Genomic DNA, 26715 nt, shown 5'->3' on the forward strand with positions numbered 1-26715 from the left:
GTGACCTATGTGATACATAGCTACTGTTTAAAAATGCATGTTTTAAGGGAAAAAAATAACAATGATTCACCAAAGTTTTTATATAAATTGAGTTTTTTATGGATAAAATAGTAGATTCTTTTTCTTTTTTCTTATTAGTTATTGAGTTTTCCAATTTTTTCCCTTTCTATATAGCTTATATTTTATAAGAAGCACAAAATTTAATTACATAGTATGAGAACCAACTGATGGTGGCTTAATTGGTAGGTTCTCTAGCTAGTAGAGTTTAAATATAAATATACACATTGCATTTTGGTCCATGCAAATGTATAGTTGGATTAATTTTGTATTGACAAATTTACATTCTTACCAAATAATTTTTGGTTGTAATGGATGCAAACACGAATCCCAATAAAGTAATATATCTTTTTTAACAAAAGCACACTTTGAATGCAAATTTACGTTTATTTTTTACTGTAAAATTACATCACTTTCAATGTAAACATGTCTTAGAAATTGTATTTCTTTTTGTCATTATCAATGCATAAATACATTATTGCCAAACACTAGAAGAACTAAACTAGAGTACACATTCACACTGAATCGACATTTACACTCTATTTACAACATTTCCAAACCCAACCTGAATGTTCAAAATGTTGGGAAAAATGCATTCAACCCCAACTCCCTGATTTACAAGGGGAGCTTTCGAAATGATGGGTTGCTTTATTGGCAAGGGGGGGGGGCTACTAATAGACTATGGGGGACTGTAATTTCAGTACTTCTCTGTTAGATTTATGATCTGCATATCTTCCTAAAGCAATTGGGTTCGACCACTTGCCCAGGCTACCTCTATGATGAGTGGAGTAGATGGGGTGACTCCTGTTCGGGCAACCACAGATCAAGTAGGGGAGGCCACGAGCTGAGTTCTTCACGAGCTACTTGAGCTCGACTCAACTCGGTTTCAATTGAGTTTCGAGTTGAGCTCAAGCCCAATATATATATATATATAATAAAAATATTATAACTCTTAATTATTATAATTCTTAATTTTTTAAATATCAAATAAAAAAATTTCTATATAATGTTTTATTTTTATAAAATAATTTTTCTCAAATCGAACTCGAGCTTATGAATTTTTTACTCGAGCCGAACTTGAGTTCAATGTGCTAGCTCAAACCGAGCTCTAACTCGAGCTCAATGTTCTAGCTCGAACCAAGCTCTCGAGCTTGAGCTTTGTACAAACTTGGCGAACCGAACTCGAACCTCATACTATTCGATTCGACTTGGCTCAAATCCACCCGGTATATATAAGTAATTATTGCTTTAAACTATTAAAGAAAGGCTTGTATAATTGTATTGCCACCTGGGAATAAGCTACAAACAAAAAGTTGCGCTCAAAAGAGGGCGAATCATAGAACAAACACATGGAGCCTTCATATTTTAACCACCACCTGAGCTGCCATTCCAAATTTAGTATTAAGTCAACTATGCGGCCTGCGGGATGCAGCCAATATTTGGTTTACTTGGCCTCGTATATAGACGATAATTCTGTATAAAATAAAGGAAAACAAATGGTTTCTTCTTCATAAAAATAGATGCTTTTGAAAAATCAGAGGAAAGTTATTTCCTTGCTACTAGGATGTCAATAGATCGGATTCAGTAGGATTTCACTTGACCCATATCTGACTCGAAGCCACTCCAATCCAAACCCGACTTGACTAGCTAAATAAAATGGGATATTGAATTACAACTGTCCTGTTTCACGAATATATGCCTACCTGTTCATGGGTCGGGTTCGGGTAAGACCCATTCAAATTTTATCAAAAGCTAAGCCCGACCTTGGTCCTGAAATACAAGTCTACTCATGAATGATACCTCTAAACCTTTTTTTTTTTTTTTTTCTGCTAAAAACAGAAAAATTCCAGTTTCGAACAAGCTTTGTGGGTTTGATCCCACATTCCTTAGCTTATAGGAGTGTAAATTCACGGGGAGATATTTTCCATGTATGGATTGATGCTATGCTCTCGAGGTGTTTATACGATTTGATTTTTGCTTTCAGGAGATCACTGACCATCTCAAATATTTGGGTCTTTATACTAAGATTTTATCATTAAATCAAGCAATTGTGCAGATAAGTTTTCCTAATTAATGTTTATAAAAAGGATTAAATACTCAAAGTGCCCTTGGGCTTTGCAAATTAAAATGCACCACATATCCCTCCATGTTTCTAAGAATACAATGACCTTGCCATTATCTCTATATGGAAGGAACTGAGGTCCAGTCAGTGCAAAGCCGTTCAAACAACCATCTTGCATTGGGAATATTTCCCCATAAAATAAAGCATAAAAATATGAAAGTGCACTTTAAAATTTCAAAACATGAAAAATGACTACCTAGGAATAGAGACAATATCAAATATTGTAGTCCTAGAACTCTGACCCAGTCCTCGATCACAAGCTTCAAGCATTAATGTACCCCAGGACCAGGAATGTGGTGTGAACCCAAAAATAGCCATTGACTTGGAAAATAGCAAACCTCCAAACTGCATCTAGGCATAACCATCAATTCCTCCAGGCCAGTTCTCGAACTCCCAAAGATCACACTCCCTTTCATTGGTCAAGTGAATCAAGCCATGTCATCATATACTAAATTGGCTAATAGGAAGTTGACAATATTTGATGACACAAAAATGGTCATTGTCCTATCTACTTAGGAAATAAAAGAACATGGATTATCCGGATAAGTGTTTTCTAAAGAATGTTTAGCCAAATAAGTGCATTTACGTGTATAAGTAACTTAGAAAAAACGAATAAGGCCTTATTATTGAAGGATTGTCAAGAATGTTTTTGGCGCACTAGCCACATGTACAACCAAATTTTCAAAAAGGCAAAAGGGAATTGGCACAAACCCTTAGAACTCAATAGTTTGGGACATTTTTACTTATTTAGACGTAGTATTGTAGAAATATAGGTCTAGTTCTTCTTTGACTTGGAATCTTCAACGAAGAGACCCACATCAGCTTGCAACCTTTGGTCGAGGGGGTCTAATTCAACCTAGTGGCTTGGGTTCGTATGCCATAGACTTGGGCTGCGTAGGCCCACGCATCATAGACCTAATTACCCAATAATCTCAAGGCAGATTTTCTATTTTTGCTGGTAAGGTTGCATTTACCCGACTCTCTTTTCACATAGAGGTACTCACGGTCCAGTTTGGTGCGATTTTGAGAAGATCTCAAATCAAATCGGTAAATTACGACTTGAGAATTTTTTAAACCGAATTAAACCGTTTTGGTATAGAAATTAAAACAGATCAAAACATTTTATTACGGCTTGAGGACTTTGAGGACTTGGACCATTCTATGATTCTATTGGGCTTAATCCAACTAGAATGCCCAAATAACTTCTCTAAAAATTAAAGCTTAAAAATTTTATTTTATTATTTTTACTGTAAAATAAAGAGTTTATTATATATTTATAATTTTATGCATTCAATTTATATATATATATATATATATTATATTATATATAATATTTGTACATCATATATTCATATTATATTTATATATTTACCAGAGCTGATTATGTCATCATTAGGAGATGTTCCCAATTCATGGCGGGGATGTGCTGTAGGACATTGTGGGGCACAAATGTAAACTCTTCATACACCTTCCATTCTTGAACTTGTTTTTCTTGAAAGCAGCACGGCAGCAATGGCTCCTTATGAATTCACATATGTGCCCCACAACACACCCCAACCGTGTATTGGGAACATTTGCCAATGACTAGTATGGGAGATGTTCCCAATGCACGATGAGATGTGCATGTAGACGCAGATGTGAACTCCCCCTATGGCCCATAAAGGCCCACTATTCCATGTATACCCCCCTCCATGCCACGCCTCATAAAAAAATTCTAATTCCGTCCATGCTTGAAAGCAAGGTTTTTAAAATCAAACTAGACAACGAACAGTTTGACCACCCTGGTTAGTGGTTTGTTGACCAAATCAATGGTTTTTGGCGAAAATAACGATTATGAGGTAAAACAGAACTTGATCGATTCTCGGTTTTTTCAGTCCGATCGTCCATTCCGGTCTGGTTTTGAAAACCATGCTTGAAAGTCTTATATACACCTTCGTTCTTGAACTCTCTCTCTATTGTGTGAGAAAGGGAGAGAAGAAGATGATGATGGATATGAGGTAGAGGTGTAAATTGGGTCGTGCTACCTACGACCCAACACGATTTCAAGCCGGCTTGCCCTGATGGTCCATGGGTTGTGCCACGGCTCGACACGATTGTATGGCCGATGGGTTGTGCCAGGCTCAGGGTTTCAAGCCAGTGGGTTGGGCTGACAGGGCACGACAACTGCTCGTGGCCTATGGGTTGACACAACCCATATATATTTTAAATATATTTATAATAGTTATATATTTATATAGAAAGATGGTTCAGCCCAGGGTCAGAATTTATAGGCACAAAATACTGTTGGAGGTATGTGCCAACTCAGAATTGATTCCAATTCACGAGGCATTGATTGATGCATAGAATGTGGGTTGTTATCATTTTGAATGTTTATAGCTCTATAGTGGAAATCAGAAATCTGCATTGGGCATGTTCGTACTTTTCCGTATACAATATATTATATATTATATAAATTATAATTGTATAATATATAATATATTAATAAAATAAATATTTTTTACAATTTTATTATACTATTTTATTTAATTCTTGTATATATCAAAATTCATATAAAATTAATTTTTTTTTCAACTTTTTTAAATAAATAACTTTAGTCTAGTTCACAGCCCAGCTTGGCCCAAGGCTCAATCCATGAACTAACCCAGCTTGTGGCTTGACCCAACCTAACACAAGCCCGCACAGACTTATGCCATGGGCGTAGACCAACCTTCCAAGATATCTCAAGAGAGGAAATCACGGCCCGGCCCAACACAGCCTATTTTACACTTCTAAATTATTATGGGGTTCGGTGGTTAGAAATGGTGAAGAATAATAGGAGGGCAAAATTTGACCATGGAGAGTACCGAATATATACTAATTTACATAATGCATTTTGCAAATTAGTATTTTATCCATAAAAAATGCCCTAAGTTGATTGGGCGCAGCCGCCGAATCATTCGAGACTGGATCTGCTCCACACACCTGCTCCACACACCTGGCTCATCATGTATTGAGAATCTCTCCCGTATTTATTAATTATTATTCGGGGGAGATATTCCCAATGTAATGTGAATGTACATGTGAGGCGCCCAGATCCCGCTTCGAATCTCACTCACGTTGGACGCCGATTTAAGGCGCCCTGAATGAGGAGGTCGCAAAACGGAGCAGCGTATAAATATGATGGGATCTGTCATTCACAAATGGGCGCCTCACAGGCACATGCACCGTGTATTGAGAACATCTCCCGTGAATTATAGCTAATAATTCACGGGAGATTTCGCTTGATAGGATGCGCCAGGTGTGAGGAGCAGATCCGGTCTCGGTCTCCGTATAAATACCCTGCACCTCCTCCAGTATTATGCTATAAATTAAAGGGGTGACGGAGATATTTCCGATGTGATGTGCGACTGGATGCCGTGCTGTATAAGTGGATCTGATTTGGTGCTTTGGATGTATCATATAATGGTGTCGAAGACTCCAAGGTGAATGATTCATGGCAAGTGGCAACGTTGATCCACAAATTTGGGATTGGGACGAGGACTTGTGGATGTGGTGTGGGTTTTGACTCGTAGATACAATGAAACTGAGAAACAGAGAGACAGGGAGTGTAAACAAACCAACTACCTCTTTTTGCGCGCTTTCATCTGTACCTAACCCCCTCCCACGTGCCTCAACTCAAAAGCGTATAATCCACCCATTCACCGGTCATGATTTATGACTGAGTGGCTCGCTCCGCTCAAATACACATCCTCTAGTCTCAAGACAATAGTTGACTACAATACACAGATAGACGAAGACGACGAAACGATGGACAGAGGTTGCAGAGGCGAGGTCGTCATTCCGGAGGCGGAGGCTCCCCTCTTCACACCTTTCAGACAAAAACCATGCGCTCTTACAGTCACTGGGTTTTCGTGTACTTTGAGCACAAGCGAGAGGAAGCTCATCTGTGTCACAAGCGCCAATTCTTTCTTGGCCTCACTCATCCTCAAGCAGCTCTTGGCTCGTGGTTATCTGGTTCGGGCCACCGTTCAAAATCAAGGTCTCCCTCTCCCTCTCCCTCTCCCTCTCCCATATATATCTGTTAAATACTACTTAATTAGCTTATGCTGAATTGAATTTGGGTTGCCCTTGCTGGACAGTGGAAGTGGAGGAGGTGAGAGAGCAAATAAAAGAGGAAGAGATGATGAGAGGGCTGGAGAGTGTGGTGGTGGTGAAGATGGGAGATTTGCAGAGTCTGTGTGAAGCCTTCAGAGGATGTCATGCAGTCTTCCACACTTCATCTTTCATCGATCCTGCTGGTATCTCTGGATATTCGGTTAGTTCTTCATCTTCTTCCATAATTAATTTCCATTTTCATTTCTGCACTATTGTAATTGTAGCAGTGGTGTCCAGCCATTATATATATAGCAAGGCTTCTTCTTCCTTTAATTCCTATCGTGCCGTAACAATCAACGGTTACGGGTGAATTTTTTCTTTCCTTAAACGGTCTAGTTTTACCAGCAAAGACAACGGGGCAGGTTCGGAGTCGGGCACCATCCCGACTTTTAAATTAATCCCCCGTCCCCGAGTCCCCCACCCATCCCAATCCCATCTCGGGAACATAGTATCCATATCCACTCTCCGGGTTCCCCGGACCCGAATCTTCAAAATTTTAATTAAAAGATTTTATAATATTTATTTAAAATAAATGAAAAATATTAAGATATAAATAATATTTAAAACAATACAAATAATATTAAACATATATACGTATATATATTTATAAAAACAAAGATAGGGTGGGGGCGTGGATTTCACTCCCCGGATTGGAAAGGCCGGGTGTCTAGCAGTAGCAGTAGCAGGGATTTTCTAATATTTTCTGTATATTAAATCGAAATGTAAACTAATCACGTAAATTACATCATTTATTCATATTTTACAAGGGCTAGGCTTACCATGATTCCCTTGAATCTTCATTGGGTTGTATAGCCCGCTCTGTTGGGACATTAAAAATTTGACCAATTTTATGAAACCAACAGGTACTTTTCATATTCTGGTACGGGAGACTCACTACAGTCCCAATTGATAGTTATGACAAGATGAAACTGGCCACGTCACAATTTTGTGCCACGTGTACTTAACACGAGAAAATGCAGTTGTGTATATAGTAATTATATATGTTGAGTATGAATCGACTCCGGATCTACCATCCACAACCTACCCACGCCTTAACCACTAGACACTACAACTATGTATATGGAAGTATGGAACGTGTCCCATTCAGATGTGGGTAGTAAATCACTAAATCCCGTTGCGTTAAGAACAGGTGGCACAAGCATCCGGACTCGAATCACCTTTATCGTTTTTGGACAAATCCCAATTAGTTGTTGGATTGCTTGACAAATTAACGTTGCACACAACAAATTGTCAAACAATTACAAACCTAACACTAGTGTCATACCATTACCCAACTAACATATTAGTTAGTCTTTTCAGATGTGGATTTAAAAGCTGGGTCAATCATAATTATCTTATTATACAATTACATGATACCGGAAAACTTGTATTTTTTTTTTTGATGAATAGGTAACCAAATAGTGATTTGATACCAGTATTGAAAACCATTTTCTTAACAACTTTTATTACAAAATTTTGGTAATGTCACAATTACACACTCTTTGCACAAATATGGGGGGTATTCGCTAATGTAAATGCTTTTGTTTTATAAAATAATAAACAATTAATTGTTCTGTTCAATGCATCTGACTTCTCAAAACATGGGAACAAAGTTTTTTTTTTTTTTTTTTTTTTTTTTCAAGTACAATTTATCTAAATATTTTAAAAGGCAAGACTTGATAATCAACCTATTCAGAAATGAGGTGTCTAATTAATACTCTCTTAATCTCTTATATGGGGTTTGTAGGAAGGAGAAATAAATGCTCACAAAATCAATAAATGAGAAACAACTGAAATAATTGGTTTGGATAACAAAACATATAAAACATCAATAAGGATAAGTTTCCAAATAAGCCAGAGCTTGGCACCTTTGATTTTGGGTCAAGCATGGCATTTCTCATGGGATAAATACTAAGTAACAAATCAAAAATCAGAGGAAACAATAGATTACAAGTAGCTCTTATGTAATAAGATGCCATTTAACTTTTCATGGTCTGCACAGAAACGAAGGCAAATATCAACCTCATATGGTATAGATATAGATGCACTTTTATATTCCATTTACTTTAAGGTTAGGATTGTAATACTGAATTTATATGGAGAATAAGTTATGAGACTGTTTTTTATAGAGAAATTTAGGATCCACATGTATAGGGGTCTGGAATCGGAATGGTATATGTCATTTGGTTGGGTGGAACTGAACATTATTGGCGGAATGGCATTTCCCCATTTGAAGGAATGGCCATCACCCCTTTCATGTTTTCTTTATTTCTTAATTGAATCTCAAATTATGAATCTATTTAAAAAAAAAAAAAGTTTTTATCAGGGGTGAAAATGAAATCCTAAGTAATTCCGATTCTGGATTCCAAATGAACCAAATGGCATCAGTTGGAATCTAATTCTGATTCCCATTTGAAGCAAACAGGCGAGGAATAGGCCCTTCCGGTTCCAATTCTAGAGGATTTTGATTCCAATTTAATTTCCATTTTGAGTGCAAACCAAACAGATCCTTATTTGGGCAATTGATAATTCGCTAGGATGGGCAATTGATCTTCAGAACTGTTCTCCAGAAATCAGAAAGCAACTAATTGCCTCATCCAACTTTTTGTTTAAAATCAGTTTGGAACACTCTTCCCGAACGGAGCATTAGCTCCATTTGTTTCAAGGACAATGCGATTGGAATTTTCTCAGACTGGAGTTCTTCAGTCATTATTCTCAATCTTCAAAATCATTGTATTTTTAAAACGAATTAAATATGCATTTATTTGACTGTGGTTTTTTTTTCAATTCTTGGAACCAATGGCTCTCCGGCCTTCAGACAGTTCTGTTTCATGCAAATATGCTTGGGAAATTGCATTATCTAATTATAGAATATAATTATGGGAATCGGGGTCCGGAATTGGAATTAGGATGGGTTATTCTAATTCTAACTGTTTGGTTGGACGGAAATGAAATCCCATTCTCATTCCTGCTGAAATGACATTTCCCTATTTGAGGGAAATGGTCAATCCCTCCCCTCACTTTGAAATGAAATTCTATTTCAATTTATTTCAACTCTTCTTCCAATTCCTGTCTCAACCAACAGATTATGAGAACTAACCATTCTGAGTTTGATTCCGATTCTCACTGCAAACAACGAAGTTGCCTATATCTCAGAAAGAAGCGTTTGGCCTTAATTGCAGGACAGAATGGCTTTTCTTGAGACTGAAGGAGCAAAGAATGTTATTGAAGCTTGTGGGAGAGCAGCATATGTGAAAAGATGTATTTTCACTTCTTCTCTGCTTGCCTCAATCTGGCAGGGCGATGGAGCTCAAGGGCCAGTTGATGAGAGTTGTTGGAGTAATGAGGAATTCTGCAGAGAAAACAAGGTATCAAATTCAATTTTCAGACATGGCATGGCATCACAGATTCACAGCTCTTGCTATTTTCCTCATATTCAACCAACGGAAGGGATCTATCCATTTTTTAGGCAAAACAATCAATTTAACATCAGAGACCAGTCTTTTCTCTATAATATGATCAAGGGGTTGTGAGTGTTCTAGTCATGAATTATTATAACACAGTCTCTTTGTGTAATTGGGGAACAGCTTTGGCTTGCCTTGGGGAAGACAACAGCAGAGAAGGTTGCCTGGAGGAAGTCCAAAGAGCTGAAAGTGAATCTTGTTGCTGTGTGCCCTGGCCTTCTCATGGATCCAACATTTCCAAATGCTCACATGGAAACCTCTGTACCCTATCTTAAAGGTAAACCATCTTAAGCTACTGAAGTTCATATCAATGCAAAAAAAACCACTATTACCCAACGTTAGAACTTAGAAACAACAAATGCTACTAACCATGACCTAAGTATATTTTGGTGCTGGTAAACCCTTTACTTCTGAATTTTAATAACAAATGCATGTAGGTGGGAGCATTATGTGGCAACAAGGGATCTTAGCAACTATAGATGCTCAAAAGGTGGCAGAGGCACACATCCATGTTTATGAAGCTATGGATAATGGAGCTGGTGGGCGATATCTCTGCTTTGGAAGAGTGATAAGAAGATTAGATGAAGTCATTGATCTTGAAGATAAATTGAAGATGCATGGCTCATTGTCAAGAGGAAGAAATGAGGAATCGCAAGAAGATGATAATGATGAAACACGTTTTACTCTTACCAATTCAAAGCTTACTGAATTGATGTCCCGTGCTGCTCAACGCTCATCATGCAAACAATGACTTCAATCTGCCATTTCTTTTCTAGAGACTGCTTTTCTTTTTCCAGCTCCATGGGGTGAGAGATAGTCTGGTCAATGTATTATCATCATGAACATGAGAGAGAGAGAGAGAGAGAGAGAGAGAGAGAGAGAGAGATGCAAACCCCATTACAGACCTTTTGTAGTTCTAAATGAAGAGTAGAGTTTCAATTTTTAATGAGAAAAGAAGCCTATTTGATAAGTTGAGGCAAATTGAAGACAATGCGACAAGTCTCTTCACCCCTATCTAATTCCACTTGCGAGAAGAAAGGATTACTAATCAATTCCCTTCATCTGCATCTCCTCCATGCTTCAAGCCATCTTTCAGTGCCATGGAGGATGCAAATATGTTGGGTACAGGGTGTCTTGTGGTTTATGTTGCCGTTAATGTACTCTTTAATCTCTCTCCAAGAATTCTATTAATGGAGTACTTAGAGAGTTTGAAGATCTAAAATAGCTATTACCCAATGTTGGTTCCAGCTATTTAGGGTCTTGGAAGGAATATATTGGACACAGCCCTAACCTTTGATTTTTTTTTTTTTTCATAAAGTGGTTGCTCTCATGTTTGAACTTGCCATCTGGGGATTTTACCAATACACCAACTAATGGCCCTTGAGGAATGGAAGGCTTTTGAATAGGGTGCAATTCGGGTTGGCCTGAGTTAGCATTTTACATTGCTTCGAGTTAGGGCTTTGGGTTGGGCTCATTCAAAATTTGACAAAACTCCAATCTGAGCCCATCTAAGTTGCACCCCTTTGAAAGGAGAAAGTTTGATTGTGGAAAGTTAATAGTTACATAATAAGGGTATAGTTAGTTAATTAACAAAGGTAGTTTAAGCGTCTGTTTGGCATCAATGTCGTTGCTTCAGAAAACAATAACACATCAGCGCCTCGTCAGAAAAAACAGTGCTCCAAGAAACGCCTACCTGTTTGGAATTGTTTTCCATAAAAAGCGGTGCTCCAAGCCATGCCTTCCCGATTTAGTGCTTCTTGGAGCTGCAGCTCGTTGCTACCAACAGGAGACATGAGGTGACAGTAATAGGGACATGACATGACACTGGATATTAGATACCATTGCTGAAAATGTTTCCTGGAGTATTGGTACCAAACAGAAAACATTACTGTTACTCCAGAAAACATTCTAACAACATTTCTAAACAAAAAATAAAATAAAATAAAAAACACCATTTTTTTGGAAAACAATACTTCCAACCCACACATCAACACTACTGTGTTGTATATACAACATCGATGCCAAACATTTACTAAGAGATTTGCCCTTCTACCAAAAGGTTCAAAACAAAACTTCGAGGTTGGCTTTGATAACAGGTAAAAAGGTAGTAAAACAGTAAAGGGAAAAATTAGGTTTTAAAACAAATTAACTGCTATATATGGTCATGTTCGAAAGGGATCTGGATGATGGAGTGTTAGAGGAGGAGAGGTTCTTCTCTGATGACATCACCTTATAGGGGAGGTATTAGTTCAATTTAAAAAGAAAAGTGATGTTTCAGTATTTAAGAGAAATCTCGGGGGGAAGTTTAAGTCTTTTTAGCCTTTATATTAACCAACAAATCAACTTTTTTTTAGTAGTAGACTTTTCGGCACTGGAGAAGATGATTACACCATATGGATCGTTTTATTTTTTATACATAACTCGGAAGATTCCTCACAAGCCACACCAGTGCAAATTGAGCCGGATTGGCCCCAATCCAAAAGTTGAAAAAAAAATTCAAGTTGGGTTGGATTGGGTTGAAGGTTAAGAAATATAAACCTAACTTAATTTCGGACTGGGTTGGTTGAAGCCTTAACAAAGTTGAACCTGAAATATATGCAATTATATGTATTAATATGTTCATAACTCAATCCAAGAAAGAAAGGATGGGCTTGGGGGTTCAACAAATCCGGTTGGGTTGATGGGTTCGGGTTCACCTCTACCCGACTCTACCCTCCGATCGGTTAGATTTGGTGTCTCAGGAGTAGAACATTAATTAACTTCCAACAGTTAACTACCGTTGATTAATTCCTTAAAGTGCCTAGACAGTCAGACACAGAGAGACTTCCGAAGCTGAAAGAAACAAAGGAAGCCGTCGGAGACTCGAAGGTCGTTCTCTTTTTTACTTTTTATCAACACAGTCACACAGACACAGAGAGAGGGAGAAAGAGAGAGAGAGAGAGAGAGAGAGAGAGAGAGAGAGAGAGAAGAACGAGAGACGCACACGCGCCCAGAGTAATGGGGGAAGATCCACAGCGCTCAAAGAGGATTGCAGCGGCCTTATATGACTACGAGAACGACCCACGATGGGCGGATTACTGGTCCAACATACTTATTCCTCCCCAGATGGCAGCTCGGTCTGACGTAGTCGATCACTTCAAGCGCAAGTTCTACCAGCGTTACATTGTTAGTATAAAGCACCCATTTCCTTGTTTTACTCTATGCATTTTCTTCTTTCTTGATTTGAATGCTTCTAATGGAATTAGAACTGAAGACTACTAAACTGATCTTGGTTTATGGGATTTCATTTTCCGTCTTGTTTTCAGTTTCTAGAAATAGGATCTTTGATTAGATACTTAATCGAATTATGGAGATTTTGGTTACTTTATGTTCTTTTATTTACTTAATATGGGTTTCGCTGATTGCTAGTATAAGCTTTTGTTTCTTTCCTCCGTATGAATTGCTGGTTATCGTTTCTGTTGTTCTGGGTTATCTCTTTTGTCATTGAAATAGAACTATACCACAAGAATTCTATCCGTCCACCTTGTCTTTTCTTCTTTTAATTTCAGAACTTGCATTTCTATAGTGTAGAATTTTATTGGCAATGTAAATCGAATTCTTTGGATAATGGATAAGCCAGATATTTCATTTGGTTGCCGTTTGGGCATTGCTTTTGGACCTCTAAAAACCTCCTGAAACTTGTATGGTAAATTATTGCTTTTGGACCTCTAAACTTGTAGGGTTTCAATCCAACTTGTATATCACTTTCAATGCCAGGATTATTGCTTCTTACTTATCAAGTGTATGGTAAATTATTGAAACTATGTTATTTTGAGTATCGCTTTTTTATCTAGGGCTGACAAGTGTCGGAATAAGGGTTTTGAGTCTGAGAGTGACCACTTTGTGCCAAAAATCACGAAGGTTAGGTCCTTATCCAGTCCAACCTTCCCGAGGTCCTGGATTGCTTGGACCGGCAGATGATGGTTTATATCACCTTATTTTTTTTATAGTAAATTAAAATTTTTATCGAATAGAAAAGAAGAGGAGGTATAACTACAATCCCAAGTGACAAGAAATTTTTTTTTTTTTGAACTGTGATGTGAAGTATTTCATTCAATCAAAAAGCCAACAACGAACTCCTTACAATGAGAAACTGAACAGAGCATATACAATTTGCTCCCTACAGCCAAAAACCCAAAAAACAACTAACTTTTCCTTACAAAAAAAAAAAAAAAACCCCGAATCAAATAAAGAACTAGGATGTCTATTTCTATACAAAGGGTGAACTTCCAACCAAGAATGAGCCATCCTCAGAATTTTACGTAGGATTTCTTCCTTTGAAGCCTGAGTCCCTTCAAACAGTCTCCTGTTTCTTTCACTCCACACAGCCCATAACACTGCTGAAGGAAGTATGCTCCATGCTACCTTTCCAGCTCTACTTAAACCTTCTAGATGCCATGCCTCAATGAAACCCTTCACTTCAGCTGGGAAGCACCATTTTACATAAAACGCACCTACTACCCTTAACCAGATCCAATGAGTAAATTCACGTTGAATCAATAAGTGACCAAAAGACTCCACATTACCATTGCATGAGAGGCAATCCAAATCTGCCACCTCTAGACCTCGTCCGACTAGATTTTGCTTTGTTAGGATCTTGTCCAGCACTGCTGACCAGACAAAGAAGGCCAGTTTAGAAGGAACAGCTTTAATCCAAATCCTGTCACTTGGAAATGGTGTGGTCTCCTCCCTTGCTACAGATTTGAAAAAAGGATCTTACAGAAAAGCTACCCGACTTCTCTAACTTCCACAATCTTTTGTCTTCCCTTGGACCAGACGTTTCTGAATCATATAGAATCTGCAGCAAGCTGATCGGTGACGGTACCTCCCAGTCATTCAGGTTCCTTCTGAATTGGGGGTTCCATATGCAGTGTCCATTCTGTCTTTCCAAATAGTCAGCTACAGTAGCATTCTTATTTATGGCTATTTCAAACAAATCAGGAAAGAAAGTCATTAAAGGTCCTTCTTCACACCAGAGATCCTTTCAGAACAGAACCCTCTGGTCATTTCCCACTTTATACTTGATGCCCTTCAGAAACTGATGTTGTACTTTCTGAATTGCCTTCCAGTTTGAACAACCATATGCTGATCTAACCTCTTCTGTCTCCCACTCCCTACTAGACCCATATTTAGCCACAACTATCCTTCTCCACAAGCTGTTTGACTGCACATTGAATCTCCATAGCTATTTTTCCAAGCAATGCAGTGTTCACATCTCTCACTGATCTGATCCCAAGGCTCCCATTTTCTTTAGAGCTACAAATTTTCTTCCAGTTTACCAAGTGACATTTTGATTCCTCCTTCCATCCTCTCCACAAAAAGTTTCTCATTCTCTTTTCCAACGCTGCTGCCCACTTGGCTGGGATTGGAAATAAAGACAAATGGAATACAGGAAGGGATGGCAACACACTTTTAATTAGAGTGGCTTTTCCTCCTTTGGACAAGTACTTGGTCTTCCATGATGTTAATTTTCTATCTACCTTCTCCAGTATGGGTTCCCAGATGGCCTTTGATTTGCAGTTTTCCCCCAAAGGCATGCCCAAATACTTGGAGGGTAGTTTCAGGTTTGTCACCTCCCCAACAGCCATCAATTCACTCTTCAAGATGTTAATTCGCAGACCTGTTACCACCTCAAACTGTCTCAATATTGCCTTCACATTCCATAACTGATCCCAAGCTGCATCACAGATATCACTGGGAGTCTGAGACAAATGAAAGGAAAATCCCCTAATACCACAGCCCCTAACAAATAAATAACTCCTTAGCTCCTGAAAAGAACAACTCCCACTCCAAAATACAAGATAAAAACATAAATAATAAAATAAAAAAAACAAGTTGTATATAACCTTATTATTTGTACATTTAAGGTCCAAAGTAAGGGAAAATTACCATTGTATCTCTAAAGCACAGGACAAATTGATCATTGATTCATTGGTACTGAATTGTAATCCTATTGCTTAAGTATAGAATGCTTAGAAGTTTCGGTGTTATGTTACCCAGATACGGCAAGGACATGGTTGGATATGGTATTGGATATGAAATTTACACTAGAAGTTGAAGTATCTGACACAATATGGCACCCTTGTACAGGTATCTGGGTGTCATAGATTGGGTACTATGTGCATTCTGATATTTAAAAAAAAATGTTAATATTTGAAATCTCTCTCTCTCTCTCTCTATCTATCTATCTCCTTTTGGTTGTTATTATGAATTTCCAAAGTCATGTAGAAATAACATGTTTTCTAACTATTAGTTCTTCCTTGTTTGTTCTGTCACATGAGTAGGATCCTGATTTTGTGGTTGAGACAATTTCTTCAACAAGCTCTTCTCAGTCAGCAAGATCATCTGCACAATCCTCAGCCTCATCTACAAATGAACAGGCATGGCCATGGAGCTCAGGTAGCAAGAAGTTGTAGCTGCTGTTAAGGCACTGTTTCTACTCTGCATCTAACAAAAGAACTACATGAATGGCAGTGCCAAAAGAAGATACCCATAACACTTTCTTCTTTCTTTTCCTTTCATTCATTTTAATTTATTTTTAACCCAAAATTTTGGTGTAGGGTCAACTTCCAGAACATCAAGGGCTACAGCAACACCAAACGTGAACTCGACTTTTCTACGCTTGGACCAACAAACCATACAGTTTTCAGTGAATGCTTGGGTACAAAAAAAATGGACAATTTGCTTGTGCATGCACACAAATATCTGTACAAATGTACAACTATGCATGTTTTCATGCCTTAGCTTTCATATATGAAATTGCAACCAAAATAGTTTGTTTTCTTTTTAATAAATCTGTATAAGCATGCGAAACTGGCAAACTGCATCCACACACACACACACACATACCCCTTGTGAGTTCCTTCATCTCAAGCTGAAATTGGGTTAATTATTCTGCTTTTGAATATTTTATTATTTAATTATTTGATCCACTAAAAGACAAAGCAATAAGCCATTCAGTTCAGCCACTTTAGCTGTCATCAAATGGACCATTAATGAGTTTTATCAGGCTCAAATAATACCAGATATAAAATTTTTGTTTGCATATGGTTTCTTTTATAGTATTCATGATTTGACGTTGGATATGTTGCTTTATAGAGTGGAATTACAAAATAGGATTGTGCATCAGGGGATAGAACATTGCTGGGTCCAGTAGAATATTTATCTCTGAAGTTCTAACTTGTGATCAAATTGTGTTATCAGGAGAGGTTGAGAGATGATAGAAATGTAGGTATTATGTATGAACTTGGTGTTTGATATCCAAAGCAATTAGGAAGGGAAATAGTAAAACAAATTTCAGGCTTTCTTTTTCTCACTACAAAAATTATAAAAAATTGTAGTTTTGTCCTGAATTGCCATGGTTCTTTATTTTATTTTTTTATCAATAACTGCAAACTTTCATTAATTTTTAAAGAAGGTAGAATAATACAAAGAGTTATGATACGATGCAGAGTCAAGAAGAGATAAAATCACTTCTCTCTCCCCATTACAAGACCCCTATCTTACAGTTGTGCCCAGAACAGAGTCTCTTGCCTCACCCCTTGTTTGGCTAAGGCATCTGCAAAGGAATTAGAACCACACTTATACCAACTTAAATTTACTTCCATCTTTCTTGTTAGCCATTGTTCTTTATCTATTCATAAACTAAACTTTTGAAGGTTTCAAGTAAACTTGGCTAAATGTTGGAAAGCGTACCCTTCCAGAACTGATGTAAACACGGAGGCAAAAGATTCTATGGCAATGCGTATGAAGTGATTCTACTGGGAATTTGTGTAAAAGAAATGCTAGAATTTTCAAGGAAAAATAAAAGAGAGTGGAGGAGTTGATTGAGCTCACATTGATAAAGAGTAACTCATTGGGCTGCTATATGTGATGTGTTCAAAGGAGTTTCTTTAAATGACATATTAAGAGGTTGGCAGGTTATTGCTGGCTTCCAAGTTAGAAGACATCAACATGTAGCTTAATGGAACCAGCATTTGGGAAACTCAAGTTTAACTTGATGGGTGCTGTCATGGAAACCTAGGGGAGTTGGGTATTGGGGGGGAGTAATAAGGGATCACAGTGGTAATATCTTCCTCAGTTATTTCATCAAGGGATGAACTAATGGCACTGATTCAAGGTTTAAAGTTGATTAGGTTGATAGAAATGAGAAATGTGGAGGCGGAAGGGGATTGTGATGTTGGACAATTTTGTATACCCTTAGTTTCAATCAGAATGATGTACTTTATGAGTTTATTGTAAATGAATAAAAGTGCATATTTGATTCATGTTCTCTTGGTATGTTTCTGTGTAATACCCTTAAATTGGACACTTAATGAGACTCGTGTTAGTTTAGAATGTTCACAACCAGTGGTTCGGTCTGGGGAGGCCTATCCTGATAAGGCTGACATTGTTGTGCCACCAAATCGGTTGGGGTGGTCTATCTTAGCTGCCAGGGTGAGACCCTAGGCACATACAGTGTAAGATTAATTGAATCTATGAACTGGACCAGATTTCCAATATTGCCCTGGACCTTGGAGATTGATGGACAAAACTAAAAAGTTACACCCGACCCCTAGACTCGATTATGATACTACACTAGGTGTCGGATTGGGCTGCCTTTGATGTACCAATCAGTGAGATCCTTAGCGAGGGTCAAAACCTGGGTATGTTGGGACAGTCTGAGAATTTATCTGAGTGGGTGATCATAGTGACAGAATCAACCCCTTTGTCGGACAAAGGTAATGATCGAGGATGCACTCTCACTGATTGAAACCAAGACTGTCGGCAACCGATTTCAATCGTTGAGATATGTTTTGCAAAGTATATTTTATATGAGATATAAAAGTATATATATATATATATATATATATATATATATATATTGGTTTCTAAAATGTTTGCAAAAGGTTTTAATTCCCGGGATCCATATAAGCAGAGAGTGCAACACTGTTCCTTGCAGCCGAAGGAGATGTCCTCTCTCATCGGGCAGTGCATGATCATTATGGGCTGAGAGGTTAAGTGTAAGACCATTGAGGATAATACCTGATGGGCTAATCTTGCATCTGCTCACAGTCCCTGGGTGTTACAAGGTGGCTTGGCCCAGGGACCACTTAGGGTAAGTGTTGGGCCTATAGAGTCCATTTGATGGGTTTTAGGGGGTGCACTGTCTATAACAGTGTATTCGGCCAGGCCTTGTAACAAAGGTTGGGCCAAACCCATGTGGTTGATGTGTAGATCAATGCTTGGGTCCCACGCCATACAAGGAAGCCCAACTGGGCAGCAGTTAGGAAGGTTAAGTGAGCACATAAACTTAATGGGCCTAAAGCCCATTTCGAATTGGACTTATTTAATAAGTTAAATATGGGTGAATTCTGAGATGGATCAGCAAATAGGATAGGGTCTTAAACCTATCCACTCAGAGAGTCCAGATCTGAATATGATTCAAATCTAGAAACCTCCTAATGAGATTAGGAGAAGGCTGATCTAATTTGCAGATAAGATAAGGGTTTATCCTTATCACCAAAAGAGAGGTCTGATCCAAAAAATATGATTTGGATCAACAACTCCTAATTGGATTAGGAGCTGATCTTTTAGGGTTACACAAGAAGGAAGGGGCGGCAGCCTTTAGAAGAATCACATAATCAGATCCTCTTCAGAGCTGAAATCAGAGAAGAAAGATTTCTGCAATCCCTGCAAAGACCTTTCTTGTCGCCTCATTCCTGCAGCCGCCAGACATCCAGTTCGATCTCCAATTGTGGGAGAAGTCAAGATTTGATCTTGACATCAGTTCTTTGAGAAAGAATTGATAGGAAGCTGTGCTCACGTGCCATCCTGCTGTTTCTTGTGAAGGACAGAATTCTTGGAGAAGAATACTGCTAATTTTGCTCCATCTTGCACTACGCCATCTTCAGTGGGAGCAGTCTTTGGATCCTTCCTTGGGCGTGAACACCTTCGTTGGGGGATACTATTTCTCCGTATCAGGTATGATTCTCTCTTACTCCTTTTGGTTTAGATCCGGTTCAAGAATGATCCTTGAAAATATGATTTTCTAAATAGGGAATGCGATTCCCAGTTGAAGGGAGAGAAAATTTTTTGAAATTTGCCCCTTTATTCCGCAAGATTTGGGCGTCCATACGATGGATCTCTCATCCCTTCACGTGAAACTTTAAATGGGTGGGTTGGGCAAGTTCAACAGGTCGGGTATGAAATTGCCACCCCTAACTGTAATTACCTCGCAGCATACAGAATGAGAAATTGAAGGTCCAACTTTGGGTAAATGGGTTTTTGTTAGATCAGGTGTTAATGATTGTTGGATCTGATTAAACAAAGCAAACTATAATAGCACTCAAGCAGTTTTGTTGAAAGTTCTTTTTTTTTTTTCCTTTTGATCGTTATTGTTTCGATATAAACTCTCTTGGCACTCAAGAACTGTTGAAGCAATCTAGCATAATAAATTGGTTTCTATATTGAGGTTTTTTTAACCGTTGGCAGTCTGATGGCAATTCTGGGTTTACAGGACAAGACATGCATCTGATATGTGTTTTTTGCTTTGCTCATGACATCCTTTTCCATTTACTAATGACCTTGTATTGGTTGTTCTGCAGATTTTTGTTGTTGGCATGCTTGCTGTCCTTCCAATTATGTCTAAAAATCTCTCCAATAGAGCATATCGTTTATCTTTTATAGGCACAGCATGTTCCTCGTTGTATTCCTTGTATTCATTATATGGGGTAACTTTACCATTGAAACCCATGCTACCCTATTTGATTTGTTCATCTTTTTATCTTTTTGCATTAATCAGTTCTTTCTTTCTTTCTTTCATTTTTCAGAAACCTAGGGCATGGAATCTGCAGGCTGTCCAAGTATGGTTTCAATTAGTGATCATGACCAAAGATTTTATCTACTTTCTCTACTGCCTTATGTTTGTGACCTCACATCTTCAAATTAAATGTGCGCATCACTTGGCCAGATCGTTTTGAAATGGTTTTATCTTTATTTATTTTTGCTTATTGGGTTGCATGTACTTAAATTTGAATTGGGTCTTTCATAGTATATTCTAATATTAAGCCTTATGGCAGTTGCTTTGATACCTGTACTTTGCCGAGCTCTTGAACTTGTTGCGAAGTTCCTAAGGCGAAATTTTGGCAATTCATCTTTATACAGGTAAATGAGTAATAAGCAATCACACTTTCTATCAAATGAAATTTATTCCTCAGTTGGGCAATCACCTACCAGTAGCAAAATTCCTTAATCAGGTAGTTACCAACCAGTAGCACTATATATGGATTTCTTTGCAGATAGTATGGAAAACACATGAAGTAGTGCATATATAATCGACTTATCTGTATATCACATAGCAGTAGCAGATTAAAATGGTTCTTGCTCTTTGCTAATGAAGTGAAATATCTAGTTAGATGCATCATACAAACGATGGATGACAATTTCCTTAAAAGTGTTATAATTTAATATTGTAACTTTGTGGTAAATCTTTTATTATTTATATCTGACACCATATCTGAAGTCTGTAGTATCCAATACAAAATATCTTTTTATCACTGCTTCCTTTGTTTGAATGTTCTTGAGCTCTTTCTCCTTTAAAACCAACCAAAGAATGGTTGCCCTTGTACATCTCCAGAGAATCTTTCCCCTCTTCTTTGGTGGGGTAAAGAATGAGGTAGAAAACAGTGTCACAAGGGTAGGAGACTAGTAAATGGAAAACAGTGTCACAACCACAACCTTCTTTACATAAAAATACATATATAGTGAAATTTGCCAGTTATGTAGAATCTCATAAATGTTGATGTTCATGTGAAATGCTTTGTTGGGTGTGATCCTGTCAATGCTTTCATAAGAAGCATCATAAGGGAATGGGTGGTTGAAGATAGAGTTTTAAAGAAGGAAGCACAAGATAAATCGACATAATCAGAAGTCCAAACTCTACAGTCACCTGGAAGTCCAAAGCACAAGAAATTGGAAGGCCTTAAGACTGTTGGAATACATCAAGCCAATCACTTTATCATTTGGGACCATAACAGGATCATGAAGTTGCAGCAGGTTTTCTGAAGCTTTGTTAATCTGAAGCCTGACAATGGTGATTGTATATTGTATCAGATTTTGGAGAGATGTTTGGTGTGGTAACCAACCTTTTTGTGAAGCTTTTCCAGACCTTTTTGGAATTGCCATAAATAAGGTCCTAAGGGACTGTAATGAAACTGGTGGGTTCACAGCTGGTGTGGGTGCCTTAATTTACACTCAACCTAAATGCTTGGGAAATTGATGCTTTATAATATTTATTGGAGAGGTTCCATGGCTCTCACATCCAACCTGAAGTTAGGGGTGGCAATTTTTCACCCAACCCGCCCAACCCACCCAGAATCTAACCCGCCCATTAACTTGGTGGGTTGGGTGATGGGTTAAATGGGTTGGGTTGGGTTGGGTTGGGTTGTGGATAACCGTTGGATTAACCATTACAAACATAAGTATTAATTCCTTAGCCTTTTTTTTTTATTTTCTTCATTTGAATTAAATAATTTATAATTAATGCATTAATTTTCTATTAATTGTTGACTAAATTTAGTTGTCTTGAATCAACACACTTCACCCAACATAAATCCAAATCAATTTCACCCAAGTCCAGTTCAGTTCAACGCAGTCTGACCTGATCCAACATATACCGATCCGGGTCAACTTGAATTTGAAATAGACCTCAAACGGGATGGCTTGGTATTGCTTGCTTTGCCCGGTTTGGGTCGTCCGGTCCAAACATTATTCACACAGCCCGGACCAACCCGACACAAGCTGATCCGGGTCGACCCAAAGTCGAAGCGGGTTGGACCGGGTGAAGTCCAGACCACCCCACTTGCTTTGCTCGGTTCGGATCATTGGTTTGGCTCGTATCCATACAACCCGACCCGAATCCGGCTCGTGTCAACAATGCTAGCTAACCTAGATCCTTTGGAGCCTTTGGCCTAGGACTGACCCAAATCCGGCTTGGTCCGGTCCAATTGAAGTGAACCGGTCCAGCTAGGGTCTGGTCCGAATTGGTTCAGTTGGGACCTGGTTCGGCTGGACTGGTCCAGATCTAAACGGTTCAACCACTCTTGATGTGATTAGCTCAAAGACAATCCAATTAGATAGTTCAAGTTGATCTGACCAGTTTGAACCTAAGTGGTTCGTCAAATCCGAAGCCTGAACATAGTTAAATGGCTTTGCTGCTTGTGTAAAAATAATGCATGTAATGTGATTTGAACCTTCACCACTTGTGTAAATAACAACTACTATTACCACTAAGATGTAGCCAACTTATTTATTAGGATGGAGTTAGTTTTTGGTTTTAAGTACATAAATATAAGATTAATGGGTTTGGGCGGGTTGGATTGGGTTAAAGCGGGTTTGGGTTGAACCCAACCCATTTAATTTTACATAATTGGGTCATTAATGGGTTGGGTTGAAACTCAACCCAAACCCAACCCAACCCAACCCGCCCAATTGCCACCACTACCTCAAGTTAATGGCTCACTTGGTTGAAGTGCAACTGTGGTGTGTTTTCAGCATTGCTACCATCTGATGATTGTCAGGGGATCTTATCCTGTTCAATGGTGATGGATCTGAAAGGCCCATGCTCCATCTAAGGTCACCTTCCTTTTGTGGATGGCAATTCTGAATAAGATCCCTACCATTGACCCAGCTCATATTGCGTGGTATGGTGCTGCCTAATAGTTGCTATTTTCTGCTCAGATCGGGAGGAGAGAGCTAGAATTTATTTATCCATTGGTATTATGCTGTCCCAAGTGTTCACCCACTTCTTGCAACTTTTGGCCTTCTCTAGTCCCCCCCTACATCCAATCACTTGTGTCATCCTGGAAGGTTAAAGGGTGGTTGACCAGAGGTAGAGTTCTTTGGAACCTAGTTCCCTGCTTTTTCCTTGGCTCTCTTCTGGGCTATCTGGAGAAAGAAACTGCCACATCTTTGAAGGTAAGTCTAGCCCTTGTGAGACATTAATCAGCAAGACTAAATAGCAGCTCAGAAGTGGGTGGGTGTCTTGCAATTTTTTTTTTTAAATCAATAGATTGGAGTTCATTTTGAATAACTGGAAGTTCAAGCCATTCTTTGTTTGTGATAATGAAATGACCCAAACTTTTAGCTTCCACTTGCAAGAAACATGGTATGGCTTAACTTGTTTCTACCATTAACAATCTTTATTTGTTGTAACCTAGTTGCTCAAATGGAGGTTTTTCTTTTAGAGAGGAATCTGAGAAAGCTAATACCTCAAACCATAACCAGAAAGGGTTTCAACATTTGTAGACATCAAGCAAAGTCCTATACAGAAGAAGCCTTTTCAAGTTAGACCAAAAAAAGGCCCACTACCCAGCAAAGGTGGGCCTTGCATGAAAAGGAAATTTGGATTGGACCTTGAAAAACCAAAGGCTTGAATCTGGGTGTTAATCGTCTCACGCCACAAAATAAAACACACTCAAATGGAGGTTACCTATTACATGTCAGTTAATTGCCTAGCTTACAATCCTTGGGTGCTAAGCTTTCTCATATTGAGGTTCACATTGTTTCCCTGTTACCTTACAATCATCAAGCTTGTTTTTTCTTTTTTTTTTTTCTTTTTTTATTTAGCTTAATGGCAGAGTGGAAGTTTGTTCCTGCATGCTGATTTCTGTTTGCTATTCTTTCTCGTGTAAACATACTCAAAAGTTGTGTATACTTATTCTTGACAGGAAGTATTTGGAAGATCTGTGTTTGTGGGTGGAGTCAAACTCTACCACACTTGGTTTACTGACTTCACATGCTGAGATTGCACTTGGTTTCCTCTTAGTCATTTCACTTTTCTCGTCAGTTACTTAATTCCTTTTCTTTTGTCTTTGTTTCTGCCCTTTAACCCTTCCTATTTACTCTTTTTAAGTCTAGTTTGGTGGATGCAGGTGGCAACGTAACATAATACAAACATTCATGTATTGGCAGGTTTTTATGCTTTTCTTGCCCCTCAGCATTCATAAATCATTATTAAGGAATTCTACATCCCCATAGCTTCGCCTATTCCTGCCATACTTTTAATTGCAGAAAGAAAATACAACTGAGAAACAATATTTAAAAAATAGTAATCTGAGCTAGCTGCTGAGGAGTTAATGACTTAGGTTCTATTACTGCCAAATGGTGCAGATGTAGGTGGGAAGAAACATAACAAGTCCTCATCAGTCCCTTATTTCTCCTTACCAGAATTAAATAAAAAAAAAACCCTCCCTTATTGAGCATGCAAGACCCATCCTGTGGGGATCAAAAAAATTATCAGAAAAATGCTAAAGATGGATCTATATACTGGATGATTCCTATCTTTAATAATCAATGTGATTTTATGCCATGTTGACCTTACAGGTAGACCGTAGTAGTCTTTGACAGATTCAATAGACTCTTACGTGTGCCACATGGTAGTCACTAAGGTCAGATTTTGTAGGAAGAATTATTAGTAGCTGGTGTGGAACTAGTTTGTCTTTTTGCCTTTACCTTTCCGGCTTTTAAACCTTTTGAAAGAGTCTCTACCGAGTACCATTTTGGTAATTGTTTATTATTTTTGTGTTTTAAGAGTTAGACAATGAAACCTAATTCTATCATCGTTTTGTCTGTGTAACTCTTGTGCAGCTGTTGAAGCTCATGTACCATGCCCCAGTTACTGCAAGCTACCATCGGAGTGTGTGGACTAAAATTGGCCGGACTTTACATTCTTATGTTAACCGCCATGCCCCATTCTTGAACACCACAATCTCTTCTGCTCAGAGGTGGTGGTTTAGGTAAATATGGAAGAGAAAAAGAAGAGAGGCGTACAGAGATCAAAGTGACATATGGGGTTCACTTTTAACTACTGGAATCTCTTTATCGAAAGACTGGCCGCTGATAAGACCATGCAACAATGTTGATTAAAAAAATATTCAAGTGAATCCTTTATTATGAAAACCCTTGTTACTTTTGCTTTGCCCCTTTTCCTTTTTTTGTTGTTTTCCACTCATGCATTAGCTGTCAGTTAATGGGCTAGCTGGCTACTTTTGTTAAAATTTAAGGTTTACTGTGCAGTATGCGTCCATAAATTAGACTCCAGTGCGTCTGTTCTTCGTGCCAAAACATTGATGGCAACCAACCCATTGCCTGACCAGCAGGAGCAGCAGCAACCGGCTATCTATCCGGAAGCGGTATCATCAAGCAGTGCTCACAGTTCAGGATCCGTGGGTCCATTCTTTGCTGTTATGTCTGTTCTAACTGTGCTGGCGGTGCTATCCTGTGTGTTTGGTCGGGTCTGTGTGGATCGGACAGTGACTCCATTAGAGAGTATTAGGCACAGAAGTTGCTTGGATTGGCTGAGACAGCGCTGTCGAAGGTGTGTTAATGCCAAGCAAGAGTTAGGAGCCAAAGTGGTTGCGCCTGTGGAAGGCAATGATGCCAAAGCACAGGATGTCGAGTCAATACCTCTTCCTCCAGCTTAATATCTTGGTTTCAGTTCAGATGACTGACTGCGCTGCATTGTTGAGTTTGGATCGGTCTCAGTCCCAAAAATTGGGTGAATATTATCCCTTAAGATGGAAGAGCTCGTCTCTATGTTTTGATTCGTTTCAGCGACCTGATTCGTTCCCTTGAAATGTGTTCTCTGGAGACCATGTAATTGGGTCCTAACGGTGGATCCTTGCATCCTGCAATTTTAGATAGTGATGCTGCGTGGTTCTGTGTCTCCCGTTATATAACCAACCACCAATTGTGGAATCCATCTCCCACGAGGGTTGGGACTCGTAGACCTTGTAATTGTAATCGGGTTGCTGCTCTGTCATCTGTGCTCTGCTTGCTTTATGGTTTTTAATGTAAATTTGGATGGATACCCACTTACCCATAAAATAAATAAGGAAAATCTTGACGGATTAACTATTC

General features: G+C 38.5%; 2 protein-coding genes and 1 long non-coding RNA gene across 4 annotated transcripts; 2 read left to right on the plus strand and 1 right to left on the minus strand.

The window, feature by feature from the left end:
* Positions 1–5646: 5646 nt before the first annotated feature.
* LOC148863480 (cinnamoyl-CoA reductase-like SNL6) lies at positions 5647–10747 on the plus strand. Its single transcript, XM_088979428.1, has 5 exons — positions 5647–6197; positions 6298–6473; positions 9496–9681; positions 9901–10054; positions 10215–10747. Exons 1-5 carry the CDS (start codon positions 5873–5875, stop codon positions 10526–10528), a joined length of 1155 nt encoding a protein of 384 aa, XP_088835554.1. The 5' UTR covers positions 5647–5872; the 3' UTR covers positions 10529–10747.
* Positions 9247–10607, minus strand: LOC148863481 (uncharacterized). The gene is made up of 2 exons (XR_016110250.1): positions 10468–10607; positions 9247–9665 (listed from the first exon to the last, which is right to left on the minus strand). It is a non-coding gene; the product is annotated as an uncharacterized LOC148863481 (long non-coding RNA).
* Positions 10748–12530: 1783 nt separating the features above from the next.
* On the plus strand, positions 12531–26715 carry LOC148863482 (uncharacterized). Of its 2 annotated transcripts, XM_088977396.1 has the most exons (10): positions 12565–12942; positions 16101–16215; positions 16377–16477; positions 20403–20528; positions 20628–20748; positions 20877–20961; positions 24525–24638; positions 24729–24768; positions 25180–25244; positions 25444–26715. In XM_088977396.1, the coding sequence occupies exons 1-9, from the start codon at positions 12775–12777 to the stop codon at positions 25198–25200; spliced, it is 891 nt and encodes a 296-aa protein (XP_088833522.1). In that variant the 5' UTR covers positions 12565–12774; the 3' UTR covers positions 25201–25244; positions 25444–26715. The 2 variants fall into 2 exon arrangements, with proteins under 2 accessions (XP_088833520.1, XP_088833522.1); XM_088977394.1 differs by lacking the exon at positions 25180–25244 and having other exon boundaries at positions 12531–12942.

Source organism: Nelumbo lutea, chromosome 3 (assembly GCF_056320005.1).
Source record: "Nelumbo lutea isolate HS-2025 chromosome 3, American lotus-T2T, whole genome shotgun sequence".
Classification (NCBI taxonomy): Eukaryota; Viridiplantae; Streptophyta; class Magnoliopsida; order Proteales; family Nelumbonaceae; genus Nelumbo; species Nelumbo lutea.

Excerpts from the sequence above, each read along its gene's own strand:
- LOC148863480 (XM_088979428.1), top strand. The coding sequence starts at position 5,873 with ATGACTGAGTGGCTCGCTCCGCTCAAATACACATCCTCTAGTCTCAAG. Across the intron at positions 6,198-6,297 it reads GGCCACCGTTCAAAATCAAG|TGGAAGTGGAGGAGGTGAGA; the intron begins GTCTCCCTCTCC and ends CTTGCTGGACAG. Across the intron at positions 6,474-9,495 it reads CTGGTATCTCTGGATATTCG|GACAGAATGGCTTTTCTTGA; the intron begins GTTAGTTCTTCA and ends CCTTAATTGCAG.
- LOC148863482 (XM_088977394.1), top strand. The coding sequence starts at position 12,775 with ATGGGGGAAGATCCACAGCGCTCAAAGAGGATTGCAGCGGCCTTATAT. Across the intron at positions 20,529-20,627 it reads CCTTGTATTCATTATATGGG|AAACCTAGGGCATGGAATCT; the intron begins GTAACTTTACCA and ends TTCATTTTTCAG. Across the intron at positions 20,749-20,876 it reads CTCACATCTTCAAATTAAAT|TTGCTTTGATACCTGTACTT; the intron begins GTGCGCATCACT and ends GCCTTATGGCAG.